Consider the following 27005-nt stretch of genomic DNA (forward strand, 5'->3'; position numbering starts at 1 on the left):
CGCTCTCTAACTTTAACTGCACGATGAATCTAACGTAATCACGTGACCTCTCGTATTTTATATAAAGAGCTATTGGTTCGGTCAAGTTACGGTTATTTTTCCATGAGTTTTGAGGGCTTGAAAGAAGACAAGTTGGCCGTAGGAGGACTTAGCTTCTTTTGAAACCCAAATAAGAAAATAACAAAATCGTACGTTTATTGCATTGAGTTGGGAATATTAATTTAGAAATCCAATCAAATCTGCTCCCCGCGAAACAAGTTTTTTAAAAATACGAATGTGCCGTCTCCTCAAAAATGACGAGAAAACGTTATCATATGACCCGTGGCGCCATCCATTATTTTTGGAAATAAAAATCTTTTTGCCGGAAAACGCGTCTTATTTGAACAAACCATTGAGAGATAGACGGCGCCACGGGTAGAATGATAAAGGTTTCTCGTCATTTGGGAACAGACGGCAGTATTCTTATTTATTAAAAACTGGTACGCGAAATACTGAAATCCGACGTTTTGATTGGACTTCTAGATTAATATTCCCAACTCAATGGTTTATTGGAATTAAAAGTTCAGATTTTCCATAAAAAATCGTTCATTTTTGTTATTTGTTTATTTTGGTTTCCAAAGAAGCTATGGCCTCCTACGGCCAACTTGTCTTTTTTCAAGCCCTCAAACCTTGAGGGGTAATAACCGTATTTTTACCGAAACAATTGTATTCTTACTTTGTTCAATATGCTCTTCAACTTTCTCTTTGACACTTTTGGTCTCCGACCTACCGGTGAAAAAAAAAATTCGCTTTTTCTGAAATTTACAAACTCGATTGATTACTATACGATGGATATACCCTGAAAATGTCACAGTTTTCCGTCACGTAGTGTTTGAGAAAAACGCTTGGATCGATCAATTTAAAAGATCCTGTATTTTGGGCATCGCGAAGCTGATGGTAATTCTGTCTGGGTATATTGCAGACACTACAAATTGGAGTACGAACTGGCATCCATGTCTTGGATTATCAAGTGGGAAGACATCGCCACTGGCCGACTAGGACGCAAAACGAAACGAGCCATGGGATCCAGAATCTCCCTCAACAGAGCCAGTCTCCAGGTTATTACATTTTTATTTCGTCGTCCCCGGGAGGAGAGGCTCCGAAATATTAGTATTAAAATTTCTTCGTCCGCCGCCGCCGTTGTCAGGCGAGGCTAAAAACCTCTTCGCATACGCGATTTGGGCCAGGTACACACTAACCCCTAAAATCACTTCGCTTTAGATAACTAATTTTCAAAAACAGCTTGAGAAATCGCTCCGTGTTGGTTCGAGAAGCAACTTGTCCAAGTCGGTTCGCTTAGAATCGCTTTCAAAACGACAAGGCAGGGAAGTAAAATTGCTCGTATTTTCCAACATAATGGGAATAAAATTCTAAATAATGTCAAATAATATTACTGTAAGTATAGTAAATATGATAAACTATTGTTTTGGGATACATTTTACTATTTTCAAAATTCTGGTCATAATTTGAACTGATGTAAAGCCTGGGCTATAATCGAACCGGGGTGAAGCGATTTGGCGCGTGCGAACCAAGAATTATCCTCGGGGGTCAAAACTGGCATTCAAACCGACCTAAACTGGGTTTTAAGCTGTGCCGTATTTTTCCCCCCTAACACCACGAACAGAGACTGGGAACTTTCTCTATTGGTTTGTATGGTAGCTCACTGAATTAACTTCTTTGTTACCGGCGAATTTTGGCCGATGGTCGTTCATCGGAATATTAGAGAAAGAAAGAGGTTCTTGTGAGTTAGAAAACAATTGCATAAAGTATGTTCAATTGAAGCATGCAGGGAAATAGCAGTAGAAGTTATTGTCTTAGAAATCCGTGAATTTGCGTATTATAAAATTAACGGGAGCTTGCGAAGAAAAAGGTTTCAAGCGAATAACATAGAGAACGATGGATACTTCTCAAAAAGAGTTTATTCATTTACTTCTGTTGCAAATCATTGATCCACACTTTCTGTCAATTAAATCTAGCTTTATTCGTGTTTTTTTACAGGAAATGTAACGAAAAATACGGCAAAATTATTTATGCACTCCTAATTACGGTTAAAGCACTAATTAGCTAAATTAGCTAATCTTACAACCAATTAATACCCCTACCTAGTCATTAATTTAGTGGCCATTGTAAAAGTACTTCGTTCCTTCGTTCTTTTCATCGAATTACGTTTTTTTTCATTGTTTGAGTACATAAAGCGTCGTATAGTTGGGCGTTTATGGTAAACAGTGACGGAAAGGAAATTCCAGCTTTTCCTGTACGTTTATTTCCTTTCCAACCGCGAACTTTAGACATTTAATCCACCAATTAAAACTATCGCTTTTAGTGTAACAATTTTTTATATTGAAAATCACCCATCTCTGAGACGCTTGCGTTGTCGCCATTTTGTAAAATGGCCGATATGGTGAATATTTTTGGAAAATGTTAAACTTGGATGCCAGTAGAAATTTGATTTCAACGATTAATGTTTGAAAACAAACACCGTTGCCTAAATTTTTAAATAAGTAAAATGGCCAATATTTCCCGTCATTTTTCCAAAGGATTTCACATTTCAATAGAATTTTATGGAAGCATAATTCAAACTGTTATTAAAAAGTAATTATATATTTTAAGTTAAAAAATATTTGTCGGCCATCTTGCTTAATTCGTAAATTCTAAACTCGGAACTACCACGTTCTTTCAGTTTTTGATGTCCTCTTAGTCTCCCTTTTAAGGTATAGCTGGTATTTTAGGGCACTCCAAAATGCTGCTCGCCTGACCTGAATTGGTTAAGATTATTCGCCATCTTGAAAAATGGCCGACATTTTATAACGCGTGTAATTGCAATACTACGGCCACGAAAATTTCAAATTATCCATTAATCTTCTACTCTAAAACCTAATTCTACTAAACTATTTGCAATTTCAATAGCCTCATTTACGAAGACTAGAGTGGGAAAATTAAAAATTGTTAATTCAAATGAATCAGTGATTGAAACCTTATTTAAATTTCAAGTTGAAAGTGAAACATTGGAAATTTTGAAATAAAATGGCGGTAATGTTTCAAGATGGCCGTCAAATATTTTTAAATTTTTATGTAAAAGATACGATTATTAAATTTTATTTACTCTTAAATAATATGCTTTTATCAACTTGCAATTAAAAGTAAAAAATATCTAAGAAATAAAAACCAATCTTAATTTAAAATTTTCTTTTAAAATTTTATGTGGTAGGAAAAGTTTTCAAATCTATTAACCGTTAGACTTACATTTCTATAGATTACATCCGTTGTCGAGTTAGAATTCCCGAAAAATTACCAATAATCCGGCCATTTTCCAAAATGGCGATATTGTAATTTTTATTTTTTATTTTTTGTTACAACTATTATATTAATTTTAAGATTTTTTTAATTATATCGGCCCTGGACTAATTACCACTGCGGTGAAATATCCAAACGTAATCAGAACCACTACCCTTAATATCTTCTAATGAACTTTTTCCTTAATTATTTCTAATTAGAGTTCCTATTCGTCGGAAACGTTGGCAATGGCAGAAGTCGGAAGGCAGTTGTTCATTAAAACGGGATATTACAAGGTAATTAATTTTTAATTAATATGTATCGCTTCCAAGAAAGCATTAGCATAATTGGAACGTGCGGGGGTAATTTATTAATGTATTAGGTTATCATTTATTTAAAAAAATACAGAAACCACGCCACGTAGCGGCGACTTTTATATAACTTATCGGATTAGTTGATTTTAAATTTTCCGTTTTCTACTGACTATTAGTGAAAATTAAAACTACCTTTAATTTGTAAACTTACGAATTATGGATTTCGTATTTTCTCTTTTATTCAGTGTTGTTATAAGTAACATAATATCCAATTCTACCTACGCTATTTTTTAATGATAATCACCATGACCATAAAAGTTATTACCTGGCTACGAACTGACAACTCTGAATAGTTTTGGTAAGGTAACGGAGTTCGAGAAATAGTTGCCTCCAGCCTTTTTACCATATTTACCGAGGCCTATCGAAATTTGAAAAGATTTTGTCCCTATTTGGTTCCTCTTTTGAAAAAATTTGTCCCTATTTTACCTTATTTTTATCGTGAAAAGTCCCTTTTTTCCCTAATTTAATTCCCGATTTTGGTGGGAGCCCTGCGTTAAGTAAATAAAAGGGTAAGAGGCGATCCCCAAAATATGTAGAATCCATAATCCGAGGCATTCTTTCGAAGAGTACACGTTCCCAATCCTCTTGTGTTTTCTCTCCGCCAGGGAATGGTCGTGGCGCTCAAACCAATACCGAAGGCCCGCATCGAGATCAGCCGACCTCTGTTATTGGAAGTCAAAAGGGTAAGAAGTACACGACACTCTGCCGCGGAATTCATTAATCTTAGGCCTTGGCCACGTATGTAACCTCTTCGCCTCCCCCCCCCCCCCTCCTTCTCTGTCGGAATTTCCAGATGAAAGATCTCCAGCACGACCACGTGGTACGATTCATCGGCGTCTGCATCGAAAGTCCTCATTGCTGTATGATCACCGAATATTGTCCCAAGGGAAGCCTACAGGTGAGGCAATAGTCTTACTTCTAACTCACTGTCAAATTTTTCTGTCGCTTGTTTGCGTGGCTGTTTGGGGTGCGTCGAGACAGGATGCACCTATTTACCTGTTCTTGTTTAGTAAAGATTTTTTAAAGATACCATAAGCTTGATGCTACTTCAAGGCTTAAATAGAAATTTTAACATGCACACAGGTATTTTTCTTCTTACACATGGTGTTAACAAAAAACGATTCAGGGCCAATAACTCAAAATGTGTATTAGCTAGGAATTTGAAACTTTCAGGAAAAATAGTACGTGCTGGGTTCACTCGACGAGGGAAATTTCCATGACCTGGAACCATGTCTTCAAGGTCATTATAATGTATCTCGAGAATCGTTAGAGATACAAAGTTGGTTTCAATTAGAAACGTGTTCCAAGTCAAATTTTAGAACTAAATAGCTTTGTTCCCACCTAATTTGACCAATAACAAGTCGAGGGATTTTTTCGTGATGACGATAATGTACCGGAGACCAGGTGGAAGGGCTAATAACTTGAAAAGTACTTATGCTAGAGTATCAAAATTTGCTGGACGTACTCATCTGTTAGGGGGTCTTTATAAATTTCAAACTTTAACTCATGGTTCAAGGTCGTTCAAATTTTATCTCGAAAACAAATGTATTTGGAGAAATGGTTCCAATTTGAAAAGTGTGTGAATTGAAATTTTAAGTCTAAATGACTTTAACCCGATACAAAACACCACGATGAAAACCTTGAAACTGACGTTTTTGTTCCCCCTCTAGTGCAGGGGATCATGTAGAAATAAATACATCGAGTGACAAACTTGATTGTATTTCGACGTTAAAAGAAGTATAAAAGTTATATATTTTTGTTCCTAATTTCACACTTCTGACACCAAATATATCAGAAGCTAGCGTTATTGGAGCTAGTTACGTTAAAAATACATTTTGAAGCGTGTTAGCGGAAGATTTTTCGATTTAGGGTATTATGACTTTAATTCCAATGAAGTAACGTAAAATTATGCCTATTTTCTGAGTGTATGGGGGACTATTGGGCACTAGGCACGGTCGCCCAGAGATTAGTAGAGCACGGTCGCCCAGAGATTAGCAGAGCATGGTCGCCCAGAGATTAGTAGAGCACGGTCGCCCAGAGATTAGCAGAGCATGATCGCCCAGAGATTAGCAGAGCACGGTCGCCGAGAGATTAGCAGAGCACGGTCGTCGAGAGTTTAGCAGAGCACGGTCGCCCAGAGATTTGTAGAGCACGGTCTCCCAGAGATTAGTAGAGCACGGTCGTCGAGAGTTTAGCAGAGCACGGTCGCCCAGAGATTAGTAGAGCACGGTCTCCCAGAGATTAGTAGAGCACGGTCGCCCAGAGATTAGCAGAGCACGGTCGCCCAGAAATTAACAGAGCACGGTCGCCCAGAAATTAACAGAGCATGGTCGCCCAGAAATTAACAGAGCACGGTCGCCCAGAGATTAGTAGAGCACGGTCGCCCAGAGATTAGTAGAGCACGGTCGCCCAGAGATTAGTAAAGCACGGTCGCCCAGAGATTAGTAGAGCACGGTCGCCCAGAGATTAGCAGAGCACGGTCGCCCAGAGATTAGTAGAGCACGGTCGCCCAGAGATTACCAGAGCACGGTTGCCGAGAGATTACCAGAGCACGGTTGCCGAGAGATTAGCAGAGCACAGTTGCCGAGAAATTATAAAATAAAAATCCAAAGAAAATCTACAAGAAGAATAGCAACTCTAGCTTTAAAGAGGTTTTAAAAAGTACCTCCAGATTCCAAATCTATGGCTATTTCCGGTTGAAATGCATTTCATTATTCCTCTTATATATTTGGTACGATCTTGGCTTTTCTCGGTGGGTAGAAGTCAGTATTTATTCGTTTCGGTATTTGGCGCGGTTCTCATTGTAGACCAATAATAGCTCGTCCTTATTGAATTCGGCGGCCTGCAGAATGTCCAATATGAGTGAGTCCGCCCATTCGCGCCGCCCGGATTTGATTAAATTGAAGAGAGCCCTTCTTTTACGACTTCTTCATTCTTGGAGGGTTTTTCATTTTTCTCTCTGGGTTGACGAACTCCAAAAGGAACGACGCTTTTTTATCGCACTTACCAATAGATCCGAGTTGGATCCCGTTTCGCCTTTAGTTAAGAGTTCCGGAGATGTTACTCCTTCTCAGAGTTCTTATAAGTTTCGGTTTAACCGTAAGGTTGGAAATATCTAGAGTTGTTAATTTTCCGGAAAAATAAAATGCGGAAACATTTTAAGAATTTTTTTCGCAAATCGGAAAAATAAAAATTTGAAATATCAATTACTTTTTAAGGGTTTTTAATGTTCTTAACTTTTGGTCGATATAAAATGTTTTATAACAGTAAACATACTAAAAAATATTAAAAGTGTTACATTTTGTTAATCAGTTTAAACTAGTCTAGAGGTTTAGTTTTACTTTTAGTTTCGAAAAAATGAGACGAAAATGCCGCTTTATTTAAATTTGCAAATAATCTATTAGACTAGGTACAGGTAGACGTAGGTGATAATTTGTTTATGAGTTACCTTTTTTTCACGCTAGAGACGTTTATTTTTTTTGGTATGACGTCAATATCAATAAATATTCCCACTAACTTCTTATATAATTATTATTTTAGACTTTTGTTTTTAAGTAGCTTTGAAAATTACCACCCTGTTTAAAAAGTGAAAATTTCTAGAACTATAGTTTCTGATATTAGTGTATTATATAATTTTACGAGATAAATATTAATCTAAGCGATAATAAGTATGAAACACGCATACCCTGCATCATTACTAACAGATGAAATGAAACAAAATCCTATGCTACAGACAAGGCCTGACACGAAGATTCCACGTCCATGCGCACCTAGTGTTAATTTGCGGAGAATTCGTAAGACCGGTAAATAAGTTTTTTGCGACCATGCACGGGGGTTGATTTATTACGTAGGTAGTGATCTAATTGGTTCCCTAAATCTGACGACTTTCGACGCGATTGAAGCGCACCCCGGTGACATTTTCCCTTCCCCCTTCTCTAGTTCTGAGGAAAACCATGATTCCCGCTGAACATATAAATAAACATAAAATTTATGTCATTCAAAAAGTAAAATTAAATTATTTAGAGAAGGCCATTAAAAGCGGTGTTGAAAATCGATACAAAATAATCCGTAAAATTCAGCATTTCAATCCATGTACAATAGTACAGAAAGCGGATTAAGCGTTCCTAGTTATTACATCGAGCGTATTCGATATTTTTACAGGGCTTTTGCATCTAGAAAAGTTTAGGCTTAGCTAATGCATCGAAGGAAAGGCGCTTTAGACCATAGTTGTATAAAAGTTTTCCGGCAATGTGCTTAACGAATGTAAACAAAAAACACACTAAAGTCGGACTCAGGGTGCAATTGTATTTCGTTGTGGGAAAGTTGAGCCGCGATCGACAGCTGTTCTGGAACGTGGCAAATTCTTGGCGTCCCTCGGAGATAAATCATTTTAACTTATCTGTCTCCTTTCGCGTTTAATATAAGGAAAACTGACAAAAATATATAGTTGATAGCGATGCCCGAAAATGAATCGAAGATTTCTCCGCAACTTTTTATCGATTTGCGATATATTTTAGCCAAAGTTTTTCAGATTGACGCCTCCTATCTCAGGCGTTAGAGACCATTTTTTGCTATTTTTTACCCAAAAAACTACGTAAGCTTCCAAACTTCCGCAGAAACTTGAGGTTCCCGATTACTCTCGTTATTTTTGTTCGCCGGAAGCCGCGCCATATTGATTAGTTTACATCCGGTTTCTTTCAGCCATATAGACTCTACTGAATGGTCAATTTGTCTACCCTTGACGTGAAACGCCTATTGTTACCAGATTTCGGAGAATATAACGGCCACTATAAACCTTGATATTTGGTTCCAATCAAGAACCTTTTTATGTAAGAGAGAATATGCGGAGTTGACTTAGTAGTTCAACGTAGTATTGACGTTAAGAGTGCTGCAATAATATTACTTCCAACGGATTTTCAGATATCAGTAGCGTTATTTGACCTTACTGGATAACGATAGAACAAGTATCAGATTATCTGCATTAACGTTAAGACATTATAAAATGCAAAACAGCTAGTTTAAATCCGAACCATACATTGCAAAAGCAGCAAAACCGACAGACAGATTGCTCGCAGTTATCGATTTTACACATCCCCCGATTTAATTCTATTAAAATTTTACTTTAATTCTGATTTACTTTTTACTAAACGTATAAATCAGATAATTGTTCAGCTAAATAAATTGTTCAGATTAATTATAGGGGATCAGAGCAGATCCGTTACTTGTGATAATGAATCACGTAATTACATCAGACCTTACCTAACTAACTGAATATCTTCAGATATCTGAAAATTTTTATCAGCATGAGAGATTTAATGTTAAAATTTTTACATATATCAATCTATAGATATCATTTTGTGCCGTGCTAAGCGTAGTGCGGGGTTACTTGTTAACCATTCTATTGGAAATATTGCACTTCAAACAAGGTCTACCCGTCTGTGTCTACTAAAATTGTTGGCACGTGTGCATTGTTTAGGGTCTGGGTTAATCTACTGTATCATTTTTGCAATTTAAGTATTATGTGTAGTTATGGGTTCTGAATTGTACAGTTAAATGATCCTACCTTTCCTGAACACTCTTTAGCGTAAAGATCCTTCCTATATATATTGAATCGATCCGAGGTCATCATGGTCGAAATTTAATCCTGTTCGATGGTGGGGCAAGGAAAAACGTCACCGGCGTATGCTTCTATCGCGTCGGATGACGTCAGTGTTAGGGAACCAATTACATACCGTGATGATTTGATATTTTGCATAGAAGCAGCTTACTGTTAGCATATGTGCCATAATTACTCATAAGTATGCCACTAGCTCTATTTCTTCAGTAACGGTTTGTTTCACAGATATTGCGTTATCCGTACCCTACGTAATATTTGTCGTCATATTTGACGTCATCGAATCTCAAACGCCGATTATGCCTTCGCGCAATTAGCTCTACGTCTGATAAACCAACGGCCATTATATTAGTAAACAAACTGGTTTGAACAACAAAGGCTTAGAAGCTAAAATGAACTACAATATACTGTCAAGTGCTGTTAATGCAATTAATATGCAAATTAATGAAGTTTTCGGAGATTCTGGTTCTAAAACAAATTGGCATTTTCAAATAAAAAAGCAGGTTTATGGGAAAAAATTGTTGAAATTCAGGTTCAGCTTTTCTGGCGCAAGGTTGGAGTCTTTGCAGATTTTTTTAAGCCTAGGCCTAACTCTTCTAGGCTTGGTATGGATTTTAATAACCCTGATGGAATGTCCCACTTCGACGACTTGTTCCGTTTTCGGAAAGCGATCCCCAACCTTTTATTTTTCTTATTGAATGGAGTAAAGGTACAGGGGCATACTTATGAGTAATTATGTGACATACGCTGTTAGATCAGGAACGGTTTTGGGAGTGTCGCTAAAATAGTCTCAACATAGTCATTCCCCTGAAATTGAAATAAATGATGACACTATAACTTTCAGTTAGCATTTTAATTCATTAAACGAAAAAAGAGCATTTTTAGAAAGTCGAGAATAGATAATTACCAATCCCTTGCTTGTAATATTCGCCTATATTAATTTAAGTTAAAAACTTAAACAATTTTACTTACAACCATACGTTTTGGGGGCATTTCCCCCTGTGCCCTCTCCTAGCTACGCCACTGAAATTCGACAGTCTCTCTAATTCAGGGTGGAACATTTAATTTATTGGCCAAAGTGCATGCAGTCTTAAATGAAATAACTTTCAGTTAAAGTTCACATAAAAATGGCTAATAGTTAATTTTAGGAAATTTAGTTCCCCAACTGCCCAATGCTTAAATCTTGTTCCGCTTTGAATGCTGTTTCTTAACAAAAATTTCAACTTCTACGCCTTAAATAGGGCTGAAAATAAGCCCGAAGGTTTCCGAGGGGGATTTTTAACCGTAAATCATTCGGAAGCACGTACGGTTATCGTCACTGGCCAAGATTTTCTTAGCTCTGCGGGCAACTTCTTTCCAGGGCCTAGATTCGATTCGGAGCGTATAATGTACATCAGGTTGTGGCGAACGGCAAATATGATCCACAGGGGAACTAGGCAGGGGGCCAAAAAATGGTCACGTCTGCGTTATGTCCGTCTCGAATAATGGTTTATGAATAACGGGGTCTGTTTTGCCTTCGCAGGACATCCTCGAGAACGACGAAATCTCCTTGGACTGGATGTTCCGTTTCTCGCTGATGCATGACTTGGTCAAGGTAAGAGGCTCTCCTTTCCCCTTTCCCCTTTCGATGATATTGCGCTTTTCCTGCTCCGTTCGATTTGCCGCTCTGTAACCTTACATGCCGAGCTGATCTACGTTAAGGTCTCAGCACAGAGCCCCCTAGTGTCTAAATATGCTTCCGGCGAAATATACTACCACGAAGGACTAAAACACGCTACTCGGTTCGAGTGCCTATTTCTTTCATTCCCCGCCTATTTCCCTCGTTCCTAGCCTATTTCCCTCGTTCCTAGCCTATTTCCCTCGTTCCTAACCTATTTCCCTCGTTTCTAGCCTATTTCCCTCGTTTCTAGCCTATTTACCTCGTTTCTAGTCTATTTACCTCGTTCCTAGCCTATTTACCTCGTTCCTAGCCTATTTCCCTCGTTCCTAGCCTGTTATCTAGGGGTGTGCGAGTATTCGATCATCATCGAGTACTCGACGTTTTTTGAGGTCGAGTACTCGAAACTCGAACTCGAATAAGAAAATTTAAATACTCGTCGATTATCGAGTAGTAAAAATTTGCCTTATTCGAGTACTCGACTACTCGAATAAGCCGCTTGCTAAACTCGTCGAGTTATTTCCCCGTCGAGTTATTTCCCCGTCGATAATATTCAGCCCGTCGTGTAATCGTCTAAAAAACGCCACACTCCCCCTCTAAAAGAGTCTCTTTCTCTTCGTCTAGCCCTTTTCTCCACCGATGAAGCGTTTTATTTTATCTTCAACGCACGGCTGCGCAGTGCACAGCTATGGTAAAAATAAATGCCACCGTTACCTGGTACTCTTAGGCATACGGTACGATGGCTAGCTTTGAATTGGTAGTAGTAACAAGTAAGGCGGACTTCCTGTACTTCTAGAACTTTCTCTAAAGTTTCGGTTTCGAATCGAGCTTCACTTAGGTGGTTTTTCACGACTCTGACGGGGGCGTTTTTCGGGTGTTAGGCTTAACGTATTCTTTTAACAATTAAAAACCGTACGGAACTATGTTAAAGCTAAGTAGAAGAATAATATAATTAAGTTAATTTAGATTTTAAAGTTATTAAAATTAATTAATTTTTTTAATTAGCTACTGGTTTTACTTTAATCGACAACCCCGGGCGATTTTTCCGACTAATCGAGTACCCGAACAATTTTTCTTAAATACTCGATACTCGAATAAGGAAAATTTTAGCTTAATCGAGTACTCGAGTACCCGACTCGACCAAAATATTACCCGACTCGACTACTCGACGAAAGATTGTCGAGTACTCGAGTACCCGACTCGACCAAAATATTACCCGACTCGACTACTCGACGAAAGATTGTCGAGTACTCGATACCCGACTCGATCACCAAAAACCACTACTCGCACATCCCTACTGTTTTCCCCGTTCCTAGCCTATTTCCCCCGTTCCTAGCCTATTTCCCCCCGTTCCTAGCCTATTTACCCCGTTCCTAGCCTGTTTTCCCCGTTCCTAGCCTATTTCCCCCGTTCCAAGCCTGTTTCCCTCGTTCCTAGCCTGTTTCCCACGTTCCTAGCCTGTTTGCCTCGTTCCTAGCCTGTTTCCCTCGTTCCTAGCCTGTTTCCCTCGTTCCTAGCCTGTTTCCCTCGTTCCTAGCCTGTTTCCCTCGTTCCTAGCCTGTTTCCCTCGTTTCTAGCCTGTTTCCCTCGTTCCTAGCCTGTTTCCCTCGTTCCTAGCCTGTTTCCCTCGTTCCTAGCCTGTTTCCCTCGTACCTAGCCTGTTTCCCTCGTTCCTAGCCTGTTTCCCTCGTTCCTAGCCTGTTTCCCTCGTACCTAGCCTGTTTCCCTCGTACCTAGCCTGTTTCCCTCGTACCTAGCCTGTTTCCCTCGTACCTAGCCTGTTTCCCTCGTACCTAGCCTGTTTCCCTCGTACCTAACCTGTTTCCCTCGTACCTAGCCTGTTTCCCTCGTACCTAGCCTGTTTCCCTCGCTCCTAGCCTGTTTCCCTCGTTCCTAGCCTGTTTCCCTCGTTCCTAGCCTGTTTCCCTCGTACCAAGCCTGTTTCCCTCGTACCAAGCCTGTTTCCCTCGTACCAAGCCTGTTTCCCTCGTACCAAGCCTGTTTCCCTCGTACCAAGCCTGTTTCCCTCGTACCAAGCCTGTTTCCCTCGTACCAAGCCTGTTTCCCTCGTACCTAGCCTGTTTCCCTCGTACCTAGCCTGTTTCCCTCGTACCTAGCCTGTTTCCCTCGTACCTAGCCTGTTTCCCTCGTACCTAGCCTGTTTCCCTCGTTCCTGGCCTGTTTCCCTCGTTCCTGGCCTGTTTCCCTCGTTCCTAGCCTGTTTCCCTCGTTCCTAGCCTGTTTCCCTCGTTCCTAGCCTGTTTCCCTCGTACCTAGCCTGTTTCCCTCGTACCTAGCCTGTTTCCCTCGTACCTAGCCTGTTTCCCTCGTACCAAGCCTGTTTCCCTCGTACCTAGCCTGTTTCCCTCGTACCTAGCCTGTTTCCCTCGTACCTAGCCTGTTTCCCTCGTACCTAGCCTGTTTCCCTCGTACCTAGCCTGTTTCCCTCGTTCCAAGACTATTTACCTCGTTTCTAGCATATTTCCCTCGTACCTAGCCTATTTCCCTCGTTTCTAGCCTATTTCCCTCGGTTCTAGCCTATTTCCCTCGTTTCTAGCCTATTTCCCTCGTTCCTGGCCTGTTTCCCTCGTTCCTGGCCTGTTTCCCTCGTTCCTGGCTTGTTTCCCTCGTTCCTGGCTTGTTTCCCTCGTTCCTGGCTTGTTTCCCTCGTTCCTGGCTTGTTTCCCTCGTTCCTGGCCTGTTTCCCTCGTTCCTGGCCTGTTTCCCTCGTTCCTGGCTTGTTTCCCTCGTTCCTGGCTTGTTTCCCTCGTTCCTGGCTTGTTTCCCTCGTTCCTGGCTTGTTTCCCTCATTCCTGGCCTGTTTCCCTCATTCCTGGCCTGTTTCCCTCGTTCCTAGCCTGTTTCCCTCGTTCCTGGCCTGTTTCCCTCGTTCCTAGCCTGTTTCCCTCGTTTCTAGCCTGTTTCCCTCGTTCCTAGTCTGTTTCCCTCGTTCCTAGCCTGTTTCCCTCGTACCTAGCCTGTTTCCCTCGTACCTAGCCTGTTTCCCTCGTACCTAGCCTGTTTCCCTCGTACCTAGCCTGTTTCCCTCGTTCCAAGACTATTTCCCTCGTTCCAAGACTATTTACCTCGTTCCAAGACTATTTACCTCGTTCCAAGACTATTTACCTCGTTTCTAGCATATTTACCTCGTACCTAGCCTATTTCCCTCGTTTCTAGCCTATTTCCCTCGGTTCTAGCCTATTTCCCTCGTTTCTAGCCTATTTCCCTCGTTCCTGGCCTGTTTCCCTCGTTCCTGGCCTGTTTCCCTCGTTCCTGGCTTGTTACCCTCGTTCCTGGCTTGTTTCCCTCGTTCCTGGCTTGTTTCCCTCGTTCCTGGCTTGTTTCCCTCGTTCCTGGCCTGTTTCCCTCGTTCCTGGCCTGTTTCCCTCGTTCCTGGCTTGTTTCCCTCGTTCCTGGCTTGTTTCCCTCGTTCCTGGCTTGTTTCCCTCGTTCCTGGCTTGTTTCCCTCATTCCTGGCCTGTTTCCCTCGTTCCTAGCCTGTTTCCCTCGTTCCTGGCCTGTTTCCCTCGTTCCTAGCCTGTTTCCCTCGTTTCTAGCCTGTTTCCCTCGTTCCTAGTCTGTTTCCCTCGTTCCTAGCCTGTTTCCCTCGTACCTAGCCTGTTTCCCTCGTACCTAGCCTGTTTCCCTCGTACCTAGCCTGTTTCCCTCGTACCTAGCCTGTTTCCCTCGTTCCAAGACTATTTCCCTCGTTCCAAGACTATTTCCCTCGTTCCAAGACTATTTACCTCGTTCCAAGACTATTTACCTCGTTCCAAGACTATTTACCTCGTTTCTAGCATATTTACCTCGTACCTAGCCTATTTCCCTCGTTTCTAGCCTATTTCCCTCGGTTCTAGCCTATTTCCCTCGTTTCTAGCCTATTTCCCTCGTTCCTGGCCTGTTTCCCTCGTTCCTGGCCTGTTTCCCTCGTTCCTGGCTTGTTTCCCTCGTTCCTGGCTTGTTTCCCTCGTTCCTGGCTTGTTTCCCTCGTTCCTGGCTTGTTTCCCTCGTTCCTGGCCTGTTTCCCTCGTTCCTGGCCTGTTTCCCTCGTTCCTGGCTTGTTTCCCTCGTTCCTGGCTTGTTTCCCTCGTTCCTGGCTTGTTTCCCTCGTTCCTGGCTTGTTTCCCTCATTCCTGGCCTGTTTCCCTCGTTCCTAGCCTGTTTCCCTCGTTCCTGGCCTGTTTCCCTCGTTCCTAGCCTGTTTCCCTCGTTCCTAGTCTGTTTCCCTCGTTCCTAGCCTGTTTCCCTCGTACCTAGCCTGTTTCCCTCGTACCTAGCCTGTTTCCCTCGTACCTAGCCTGTTTCCCTCGTTCCAAGACTATTTCCCTCGTTCCAAGACTATTTACCTCGTTCCAAGACTATTTACCTCGTTCCAAGACTATTTACCTCGTTTCTAGCATATTTACCTCGTTTCTAGCATATTTACCTCGTTTCTAGCATATTTACCTCGTTTCTAGCATATTTCCCTCGTTTCTAGCATATTTCCCTCGTTTCTACCATATTTCCCTCGTTTCTAGCCTATTTCCATCGTTTCTAGCCTATTTCCCTCGTTCCTAGCCTGTTTCCCTCGTTCCTAGCCTGTTTCCCTCGTTCCTAGCCTGTTTCCCTCGTTCCTAGCCTGTTTCCCTCGTTCCTAGCCTGTTTCCCTCGTTCCTAGCCTGTTTCCCTCGTTCCGAGACTATTTCCCTCGTTTCTAGCCTATTTCCCTCGTTCCGAGACTATTTCCCTCGTTCCTAGCCTGTTTCCCTAGTTCCTAGATTATTTTCCTCGTTCCTAGCCTGTTTCCCTCGTTCCTAGATTATTTCCCTCGTTCCTAGCCTGTTTCCCTCGTCCCAGGTCTATTTCCCTCGTTCCTAGCCTGTTTCCCTCGTCCCAGGTCTATTTCCCGCGTTTACAGCCCGTTTCCCGCGTTCCTATAGCTTACTAGCATTTTTTTGGGCTTACCTTTTATTTTTCTTACCTTTGTTATTACTCTCTTATATTACAAAGTTACAAATTAGTTTATGTACAGGAAGTCCGTCCACAAATAATTAAAATAAATAATTACCATGTAATTCCTCACTTACTCTGTTACCCAATCGTTCTTTACCCTTTACCTGTCTCTTTTACACCCAACCCATGGGTTCCGGGCCGTGCAGAGGGGGGCAGGGGGGGCAAAATCCCCGGGGCCCGGGTGAAAAGGGCCCACGAGGGGGGCCCGTAGCTGTAGGGCCCATCGAAGAAGCTCAAGGGGGGTGGGGTGCAAATCAAGATAACTTGGGAGAAGTTTTCAGGGCTCAATGGGGGGGTGCAAATCGAAGGGGCCCGCGAGTAAGTTTGCCCCGGGCCTCAGGATACCTCTGCACGGCCCTGCATGGGTTTCCTTTTCGAGTTAACTAGTCCTATTAGCTTATACAAACTAAGTTAAGCAACTTCGCAATTCAAAGCAACACCTTCAACTTCCCCGTCGATATTATATTCCAAGAAACGAGGAAGGTTTCCTTTAGAAAATGACTCTCAATTCCAGCCGCGAAAATCCTCTGGTAATCTCGTAATAAAGTTTTAGAAATAAAAGACGACCAGCCAAAGGCGAGAGGGTATTTTTACACCCTCCGGATTAAACGATTCAGGCGATAACGGGGCGGGCAAACGGCACCGTCTTCCGACTAAAAATGAGGGAAGCGATGAGGACGAGATGAGAGGGCTCGCGTCAGAGACCCCTATCGGCTAGGTTTTCCATAAGTAGGAATTATGGCACAGCCTTTATCTCGATAACAGGTAATTTTCTCCATGGTCGCGGCGGACTTACTTTTCCGCCAATTCCCATTATTCCCGCTTCTGCCCCAGAGCCGGTTGCGTCTTGCCATCTCCTTTCAATTTTCTTTTTGGCAGCTAATCTTGGCGCCGAAAATATTATGACCAAAATATAGCGTCATTTTTACGACGTCCTCGTACATTTGGAAGGTGTTCCGCGAGGTGCTACAATTGTTTCATCGGGGCATTTTTTCTTTAAAAGTATTAAAAATGGATTTGGGTATTAAATAAAAATTTTATTTCAAAATTTCGCTATTTTTGATAATAAAACGAGACCTTTTGGCCATATATTTTTTTCGCCACTAGGTTTCTTGTGTTAGTGCGTAATTTCAGAAATATATTTGGAAATCTACGTAAATTCGTTGCTCTTAAAGAACGACTCGGATATTTTCTGCAGCTGTGCTTTTCACTTGCTGGAATTTAAAATAAAGAAATTTCTGAATGCGGTTTTTGGTGAAAAATATTTGCGTTACGCCTTTTAAATGAAACTTTTGGGTTTGCACCTAAGCTTATGTTTTTTGAGGGGAAAATGTGGAATTAAATTAACTTTATATCTACCATTTAAACCTTTTATCATAACGCGATGCAATTTTTGACTTGCCGAACTTGTTTGGTTCAGTTTCTGATGGGAAAATGGGCTTCATCCCAAAAAACATTAAAGGCTCGATAATGGAACAAATATTGTGCTTTTTGTCACCACGCATTTATTTTCCGGCCGCGGCGCTCCCTCGTGGTCCTCGCTATAATATTGATTTATTATTATTAGACTTAATATTTTGAAAAATGGTCCCGTTATTATTTTGAGGTCATTTTTCTCGTTGGGGTTACTACATTGATATTAACGATTTTTTTGTGAACTTTTGTTGGCTCATTGTACAACAGGGAATGGCCTATCTTCACAACAGTGAAATCAGGAGCCACGGAAATCTCAAATCTTCCAACTGCGTCGTTGACTCGCGTTTCGTTCTTAAAGTCACCGATTTTGGTCTCCACGTTTTGCGTAGGTAAGTTCTGGACAGGCAAAAAGAAAGGAAGTTAAACGTACGGGATAAAACGCGTACGATGAACGCCTAGAGAAGGGGCAATTTATTATTATTTCAACAATTACACGTAACTTGGACTTGGGTCGGCTAGCGCGAAGAGATATTTTACAGGGTTGTCACACTACCTGGAAAATCTGAAAAAGCCTGAAAAAATTCGGAAATTTTAAGGACTAGTAAAAAAATGGGGGGAAGTCAGGAATTTCATCTTGGATGAAAATGGTAAACTTTTATTAAAATATAGTTTAAAAAATTTGAAATTTCCCCTTAAAAAAAGTCGGGTAAAATCACAGTCAAAACCTGGAAAAGTCAGAAAATTTGAAAATTAAAAACTGTGGCATCCCTGTTTAACTTCGCTTTCAACTTCCAGTCCTACTTACAAATATTTAACTTTTTATTGAGGTTAAAAATAACATTCTACAGTTTTGGGCCGTTCAACACATACCTAAAACTTTTTAGACTTCACCCCCTCGTACAAATAACACAACTGATTAAATTACTTAATAATATTTAAAACCCCTTCAATTATAATATTACGATTAACCTTAAAATTATTAAAGTTCTGTTAAAATTAAGCCTAATTATTAATTTTTACCATTGGTAAACTAACAAGCTATTATTAATTAATAGTTTCCTATTTTGGTTCTAATATAAAAATAAAATGTTTCGTAACATTTAAGTAATATCGCCACCTCCGCTCATGGCATTAAATAATTAAAAGTTATTCATTTCTATTGCCAAATTATGTTTTTTAATTAAATATAATGATAATGTGATAAATGGATAATTTGGCAATATCAAAAATTAGATGAAATTCTTCCCAGAAGCCCCAAGGGCCCGAATTGACTTTTGGTTACGGTTATTCGAAAGGATTTTCACTGAATAATTAATTTCTACGCGTTCGCCGTACACGTTTCATAGTATGGGTTTATTGCACGAATGTAACTGGAAATGTTTTGTGTTTAGCTACGACGAAAACGAGAATGAAGATACCTACGTTTATTGGAGAAGTAAGTATTGTTTTGAGCAATTTCTGCTTTGGTGAAAATTTTGATATTTTGGTTGTGGAAATTACGTTTTTTTGCGGGAACCAGCGAGAACTCATTTATTAATCTGAGAACGTGTAAGAGAGCAATTTCTTGGGTGCGTTAAGTTGATAAGAATTCTGGCCACGACAGCAAAATTATTTCGTTCTGAGATAATTTAATTTCGAGTTTTCAAAATGAATTCCAGGTAGCGGCATTTTTAAACGTAAATTAATTCCTTCTAATAAGTGATTTTTAATTTAATTTAATTAAATTAGCAAAGGCTTAACATCTTACGATTATAATGGTGTTAGATATTTTATCAAGAATTCATACAAGTTAACAGAGTTTTAAGCTGCAACTATAGCCTTGGTTTTCATAATTTTTTTTGAAACTGTTATGCTAGTATCAGTTGGAAGTACTACGTGATTGTAGGTTCACGTAGACTCTCTGTTAAGCACTTGAACCTCGAATATCTCAGACCACAGATGGGAATTTAGGATTTGGGCTCCATTCTTTGCATTAGAGTCCATCGATGGTTCTTATTACCTTACTTTTCGTATATTTAATTTTTGACAACTATCCCCTATTCGGATTACCGCTGCTACGCAACGAGTTTTGAAATTTTTAATGAATATCTTATATTTTCGGTTTAGATCGCGAATTCGGTAATTACTCTAATTGTTTTTAGGGTTTAGCCTTTTTTACTATGGACTTTTCTATGCAGTTTTTACATGTATATGTGGTTTTTATAAACTTAACTTTTACTATGCCTACGACGACGTCAAACATTTCGTTGTTTCAGTCTGGGATAATGCTCGTCGATTCAACCATACACCGGGACTCAAAAATTCCCTTTTATATTCTCAGTTGCGTAAATGAGTTCTTCTAATATAACGCACAGAAACAAACTACCCCAAGAATATATTTATTTAAACTTAACGAGAATGACTACGTTGAGACGATTTTTGGCGTTGCTCTCAATCTCCTCGTGCTCTAACTGTAAGTTCACTCCTCCCTACTCTCAATCAAATCAACCCGGTTTGTCATTGGTTCCTTCAAACTGATGTCTTCTGACGCTATTGAAGAGCACGCTTGTGACGTTTTTCCTTCCGCCCTCTCATGCCTTAAGTCAGGGGGCCCGACTACAATGCGTAGGAGGCTGGTGGCAAACCCTTGAGATAAAAATTGCCGATGCTCCTAATAGTCCAAGAGCCCATGACAAAATAAGCATGTGATAAGGTACACGGTGGGTCAATATATTTTTAAATTAGGTTAGTGATTTGTAACAAAGAACTGTTTGTCTTACGGGTCAAAGTGGGGACTTTCCCGAAATACGAACCACGTGACGTCACTTCCGGTGACCTTGAAAATTGATATGACCTGATATTGGTATCATTTGATTGGTCTCAACGTGCTCTTACGAAATATTTAACGATCAAGTAAAAACCAAGAGGCGTATATGATTAAAAAAACTAATTTTGAGCCCCTCCCAAATTTTCATACATAAGACAAAATTACTTTTTTTGTCTTATACGCCGTTTGGTTCAGATTTGATCGTTAATTTAGCGATATTTGGTAAGAGCACGTTGAGACCAATCTAATGATACCAATATCAGGTCATATCAATTTTCAAGGTCACCGGAAGTGACGTCACGTGGTTCGTATTTCGGGAAAGTCCCCACTTTGACCCGTAAGACAAACAGTTCAAAATAACAACAAACTATGGCTTTACGATAGCATTACAATACGGAATAAACCGCAATACTTTGACAGCTAAATATGCTAGTACAAGATTTTAAAACAAAGAAATATATAAAATAAACAGTCACTAGAACATAATGGAAATTTAGAATTTAAAAAGTGGTGAAATTTTGCTAGAAATTACAAATTTTATACAATAGAATAATTAAACAAATTTGAACGGTCACTCTAGATTTGGGTCTCGCACGCGGAAGATAAAGAACTAGCATTCTTAACTGATATATTGAAAAGGACTTTAATAATGATCAGCTAAGCTAATACCCAAGTCATATAGCGACCTTAAATGCCATTAATTATGGTGGCCGGGTTACAATGCGTAGGAGGGTGGTGGCAAGCCCTTCGTGCCACGCGAGCCAACAGCTCCCTACACTCGCTATTACCAAAAGCAGCGTAAGACCCAAAAGTGTGTCAGACCGGAATAGTAGTTAATGAAAGTTTGTCGCAAAGTAAAAAAGGGAAACGAAGGGGGGGGGGAGTCGGAAAATACGTCATCAAAATCGAGGTACTCCAGCGCCGCCGAGTGAGGCGTTTTAGAACGTATGTCGAAGACAGAAAATCGCGCCAGACTATAGACTAAATATAATGTTGCTAGTACTATTCCAACTAGTAGGTTATGTAGTCTATAGCGCGACTAGGTCTCACTAGAAATTTTAATAGGCGAAGGTACAGCTGACACACTTTTGGATCTTACGCTACTTTTGCTATTACCGTTAACCTCAAAAAGAATTTATGGTAAGGGGAAATTGAAAAGCTCGGGGGGGGGGGGGGCCTCTGGGGAGAGAGCTTGCAAACTCAACGCGGAAGGAGTTGTTCCCAGTTCTCACTCATCAGTACCACAAGCTGGGATCAAACCCGGCTCCTCTCGCTGCGAGGCGAAAGCGCTAACTCCCCAGCAGTAAAAATGAAAAATATATGGAAACAGTTTTTGTATCGAAGTCTCGGTTTGAATAACTTTCTCGAAAGGCCAAGTCTTAGTTCGCGTAAACGGGGTTTGGCCAGACGGACTTAAATAAAGCGAGTTTTTTGTTCGTGTCCGGCGTCTGCAGGGAAGCTATGGACGGCGCCGGAAGTACTTCGAATGGAGGAGCCTCCGCCGGAAGGAACGGCCAAAGCGGACGTCTACTCCTTCGCCATCATTGCTCACGAAATTGTTTTCCGCCAAGGGCCCTTCTTCATGGGGAACCAAGAATTCACGCCGCAAGGTAAGCTTCGTTTGAGCTTCGCGCTTTCACAGACGTACGTAATAGATCTCGTAGCGTAAGTAACATCACAATAAGTAGTGGTGTAAATTACAATTCCCCTTTGAAACCCAACTTCAAAATGTTGAGCCCTAACTAGCGTCATAGTCGATAAAGTTACATCTCGGCCGCTCCATCATGCTGCCTTTTTTAGAACTAATTTCGGAATTTTGCGGTGAAAAAGCAGATTATCCGATTATAAACATTCTTAAGTTTGCAAGGGTGGATTTAGGAAGGTTTTAGCAGTTTAAATTCCCCCCGCCCTCCAGAAATGGGGCTGCAAAATGTTAGTGACTTTTAGGAAGAGATTTGAACGATCTATAGCTTAGCACGTATTTTCGTTTCCATGGTAACCTTAATTTTCCGTAGCACGAGGATTGTAATGATTCACTAATAGGCGCTTAAATAAAACATCTTCAAAGAAATCGTTGACAGCCAGGAGGAACAAACGCAGCACCCCACACAAGGAGAACGCAGCCCGTCAAAAGTCGTGGATTTACTTGTGTACATTTTTCATTGGTTGGAAGCTTTAGCGTCTACTGCCGTCGGAAGGGAAAAATTCGGAAATTGTCTTCCCCCCCGTCCGTAAAACGTGCACCGTAAAGGTTCGTCCAATGAAACAATGAAATTTGTACACAACACTGCCTTAGCGTGTTTAAAGGCTAGCTGCGTTCTCCTTGTGTTTGTTGCTCTTAGCTGCAAGTCACTGTTTATATAGTGCTGGTTGAAATATTAGAAACCTCACACCTGTAAACAGTACGTCGTGTGTTTGATAAGCCTTAATTTATCAAAAAAAGCTACTTGGTTAAAAGGGGACACTTGTTGCATACCGTACAGATGAAAAGCTTTCATTTTTTCAACAAGCACTATATAAAAGAGTAAATATTGTAACTTGCAGGTCCTGGCAATGTTTAATTTAAGCGCCTATGATATGTTTCGTGTTAAACCAGAATCAAATCTCAGCTAGGCTAATACCCTTGGCACCATCTTAGGCCTAAGTCATCAAGCGACTTTTAAAGCCATTAATTCAGGTGGCCGGGTTACAATGGGTAGGAGGGTGGTGGCAAGCCGTTCGTGCCACGCGAGCCAACAGCTCCCTACATTCACTATAACCTTTAACCTCAACAAGTTTTTATGGAAGGGGAGACCGAAGAGCTCGGGAAAAACCCCTTAAGCCAGTGGGGAGAGAACTGGCAAACTCAACTCGGAAGGAGTTGGTCGAGACATTCTCACTCTTCTCGAGAGAACTCGTGAGAAGAGATTACGTCACTTCCTGTGAGAAGAAATTACGTCACTTCCTGTGAGAAGGACCGTCAATGTTTTGGGAAGTGAGAATTCTCACTATCAAGGGAAGAATTCTTAGAATTTTGACGCGCCCCAGAGGTCAAATGAATCCGTTCATAGTTCAGGACACTGTCGCGCAATGACGCCACTTAGGCACAAGCGCTGAAACCCAACCAATGGTTTTGACCGTCTATATTTGCAGAAATAGTCGGCAACGTGCATAGCGGCAAAACGGCCACAGGCCTTTTCAGGCCGTTGCTCGACAGCGGCGACTTCTCGTGCGAACCGGAAGTGCTGAACATGATCCGTCGCTGCTGGGCGGAGGACCCGCTGGAGAGGCCGGACTTCCATTCGCTGAAGGTCATCGTGCGCCGGCTGAACAAGTGAGTGTTGTCCGCCCGACCTCGGAGCGCCCCACTCGACGACCATTAAACAAACATTCGTAATTGCAAAGATCTTTTCTCGGTGGGCCTTCCAAGGACCAACGAAAAGGGCAACATCTTGGACAACCTCCTGTCCCGGATGGAGCAGTACGCCAATAACTTGGAGAGTCTGGTCGAGGAGCGCACCGCCGATTATCTCGAGGAGAAGAGGAAGGCCGAAGACTTGCTCTACCAACTGTTACCCAAGTACTTTTACCCGCTTTTTTGCTATTTCATACCAGTTTTATCCCGAATTTTGGTATTCTACTGATCCTTAATTTATAAAAAATTATCTATTGGATCCAATTTAATATCCAATTATCTATTGGATCCAATTTGATCTCAAATTATCCATTGGATTGAAATTTGGTTGACAATTATCCATTGGATTGAAATTTGGTTGACAATTATCCATTGGATCCAAAATTGATCAACAATTATCCATAATCCATGGGATCCAAATTTTGTCAACAATTATCCATTGGATCCAAATTTGATCGACAATTGTTCATAATCCATAGCATCCAAATTTGATCTCAAATTATCCATTGCATCCAAATTTGATCTCAAATTATCCATTGCATCCAAATTTGATCTCAAATTATCCATTGCATCCAAATTTGATCTCAAATTATCCATTGCATCCAAATTTGATCTCAAATTATCCATTGCATCCAAATTTGATCTCAAATTATCCATTGAATCCAAATTTGATCTCAAATTTTCCATTGCATCCAAATTTGATCTCAAATTATCCATTGGATCCAATTTACTATCAAATTATCCATTGAATCCAATTTAATATCCAATTATCCATTGGATCCAATTTAATATCAAATAATCCATTGGATCCAATTTAATATCAAATTATCCATTGGCTTCAATTTAATATCAAATTAACCATTGTATGCAATTTATTATCAAATTATCCATTGTATCCAATTTAATATCAAATTATGAATTGGATCCAATTTAATGTCAAATTATGCATTGGATCCAATTTAATATCAAATTATGCATTGGATCCAATTTAATATCAAATTATGCATTGGATCCAATTTAATATCAAATTATGCATTGGATCCAATTTAATATCAAATTATGCATTGGATCCATTTTAATATCAAATTATGCATTGGATCCAATTTAATATCAAATTATGCATTGGATCCAATTTAATGTCAAATTATGCATTGTATCCAATTTAAAATCAAATTAAGCATTGGATCTATTTTTATTTAAAATTATCCATTTGATACAATTTGATATAAAATTATGGATTTGATCAAATTTAATATCAAATTATTAATTGGATCCAATTTAATGTCAAATTATTCATTGGATCCAATTTAATATCAAATTATGCATTGGATCCAATTTAATATCAAATTATGCATTGGATCCAATTTAAACTCAAATTATGCATTGGATCTATTTTTATTTTAAATCATCCATTTGATCCAATTTGATATAAAATTATGGATTTGATCCAATTTGATATAAAATTATGGATTTGATCCAATTTGATATAAATTTATCCATTTGATCCAAATTTGATTTACAAATACCCATTGGATAGAAATTTGATCTTAAATCATCCATTAGATTTAAATTTAATTTCATATTATCTATTGGATTCAATTTTACCTGAAATTATCTATTTAATTCAATTTTACCTGAAATTATCTATTGGATTCATTTTTACCTGAAATTATCTATTGTATTCAAATTTAATTTTAATTTATCTATTGGATTCAAAATTAATTTTAAATTATCTATTGGATTCAAAATTAATTTTAAATTATCTATTAGATTCAAATTTAATTTTAAATTATCTATTGGATTCAAACTTAATTTTAAATTATCTATTGGATTCAAATTTAATTTTAAATTATCTATTGGATTCAAATTTTTTCCTAAATTATCCATTAGAGCCAAAATATTTTACCAACTTGATCACAAATGGATACAAAACATTCTTTCCATTGGTTACAAATATGATCTTAAATCTGGCAAACATTTTATATGATTTAATGATAAGTTGGATAACAATTGGATCCAAAAAAGTATTTATTTTTGTTGCAAATATCACCTCAAATTTGACCATGATTGATTCCGAAATGTATTTACTTTTTTTATACTAATATAATCTTGCAATCTGATATATATTTCATCCCGATTTGATCTAAAATAAGATGACCATTTTAGCTAAATTGGATCAAAAATATTCTTTCTATTAGTTAAAAATATGATTTTAAGTCTGAGACCCGTTTGAGGTGCAGATTGTATGCAAAATATTACTCCTATTTGATCTAGATTGGATCAAAACATTAACGACAATTTGATCTAAATCTGATACTTACTTGATTAAAATTGGATCAAGATTAAATTCAAAATTGCCAGGTGTTTTGATCCAATTTTGAATCAAAATTAAATTCAAAATTACTAGGTCTATTTGATACAATTTTGGATCAAGATTAAATCCAAAATTGCTTTCATGTGTATTTAATACAATGTTGGTTCCAGATTAAATCAAAAATTGTTAGGTGTACTTGATTCAACTTTGGATCTAAATCTGATTCAAAAGGGATCAAGATTAAATCCAAAATTACTAGGTGTATTTGATCAAATTTTGGATGAGGATTAAATTTAAAATTGCTTTGTGTGTTTGATACAAAATTGGTTCAATATTAAATCCAAAATTGCTATTTGTATTTGATACAATATTGGTTCAAGATTAAATCCAAAATTGCTAGGTGTACTTGACTCAACTTTGGATACAAATGAATATTTGCCTGTGGAATTGTCGATCAAATCATAGATATAAATTGTTGATCTAAATTTAATAAGGGGAAAAATCGTCTGTACGAATTGGAATATTTGTAAAGGTTTTTTTCTAAAGGCTAATTTGCCTTAGACATTTTCCACACGCTTCTCTTTACTTTGAATAATGGAAAGATCCAAGAACCATTTGCTTGAGCATCTCCCGATCCCCTTATTTCCCCAATCTTCATTAAAAGGCCCGGTTAATATTTTATTTTCCTTTTAAGCACCCAAAAGAACCGTTTACCTTATTTGCCCTCAAAAGCACACTGAACCTTTTTCCTCTGCAAATGCAGTGCTACAAATTAAGTTAATTTCTCTCAAAATTGCTCATTAGCTCATTTAATATCAAAATCTTCTAGGAGTGGGAATTTCCCAACATAACTAAATAATAATAATTATTTTTGGTGTAGGTCCGTTGCCAGTCAGTTAATTCGCGGGGAATCAGTAACGGCTGAAGCGTTTGATAACGTCACCATCTATTTTAGTGATATCGTCGGATTCACGTCACTCTCAGCGTCCAGTACACCGATGCAGGTAATATTCTCATTCCTTCGTAAAGTGACGAACACGGAAAGTCGCTTCTGACCAAATTGCTTTTTACGCTTACTCTAAAGCTGCTGCCCCTAATACAACTCCCGACATAATTGCGCTGTAGT

General features: G+C 39.4%; 1 protein-coding gene across 1 annotated transcript in view; it reads left to right on the forward strand.

The window, feature by feature from the left end:
* Window positions 1-27005, forward strand: part of LOC149921290 (atrial natriuretic peptide receptor 1-like) — a 153365-nt gene that overhangs the window by 102633 nt on the left and 23727 nt on the right. Inside the window, exons 6-16 of the mRNA XM_090164170.1 lie at window positions 962-1097; window positions 3534-3608; window positions 4292-4369; window positions 4480-4584; window positions 10823-10894; window positions 17633-17754; window positions 18757-18800; window positions 21626-21781; window positions 23304-23484; window positions 23581-23730; window positions 26760-26883. Of these exons, the coding sequence (XP_090020296.1) occupies window positions 962-1097; window positions 3534-3608; window positions 4292-4369; window positions 4480-4584; window positions 10823-10894; window positions 17633-17754; window positions 18757-18800; window positions 21626-21781; window positions 23304-23484; window positions 23581-23730; window positions 26760-26883 (1243 nt within the window). The remainder of the gene's footprint in view (window positions 1-961; window positions 1098-3533; window positions 3609-4291; window positions 4370-4479; window positions 4585-10822; window positions 10895-17632; window positions 17755-18756; window positions 18801-21625; window positions 21782-23303; window positions 23485-23580; window positions 23731-26759; window positions 26884-27005) is intronic.

Source organism: Leiobunum rupestre, chromosome 11 (genome assembly GCF_980474605.1).
Source record: "Leiobunum rupestre chromosome 11, qqLeiRupe1.1.hap1, whole genome shotgun sequence".
In the NCBI taxonomy this organism is placed as follows: domain Eukaryota; kingdom Metazoa; phylum Arthropoda; class Arachnida; order Opiliones; family Sclerosomatidae; genus Leiobunum; species Leiobunum rupestre.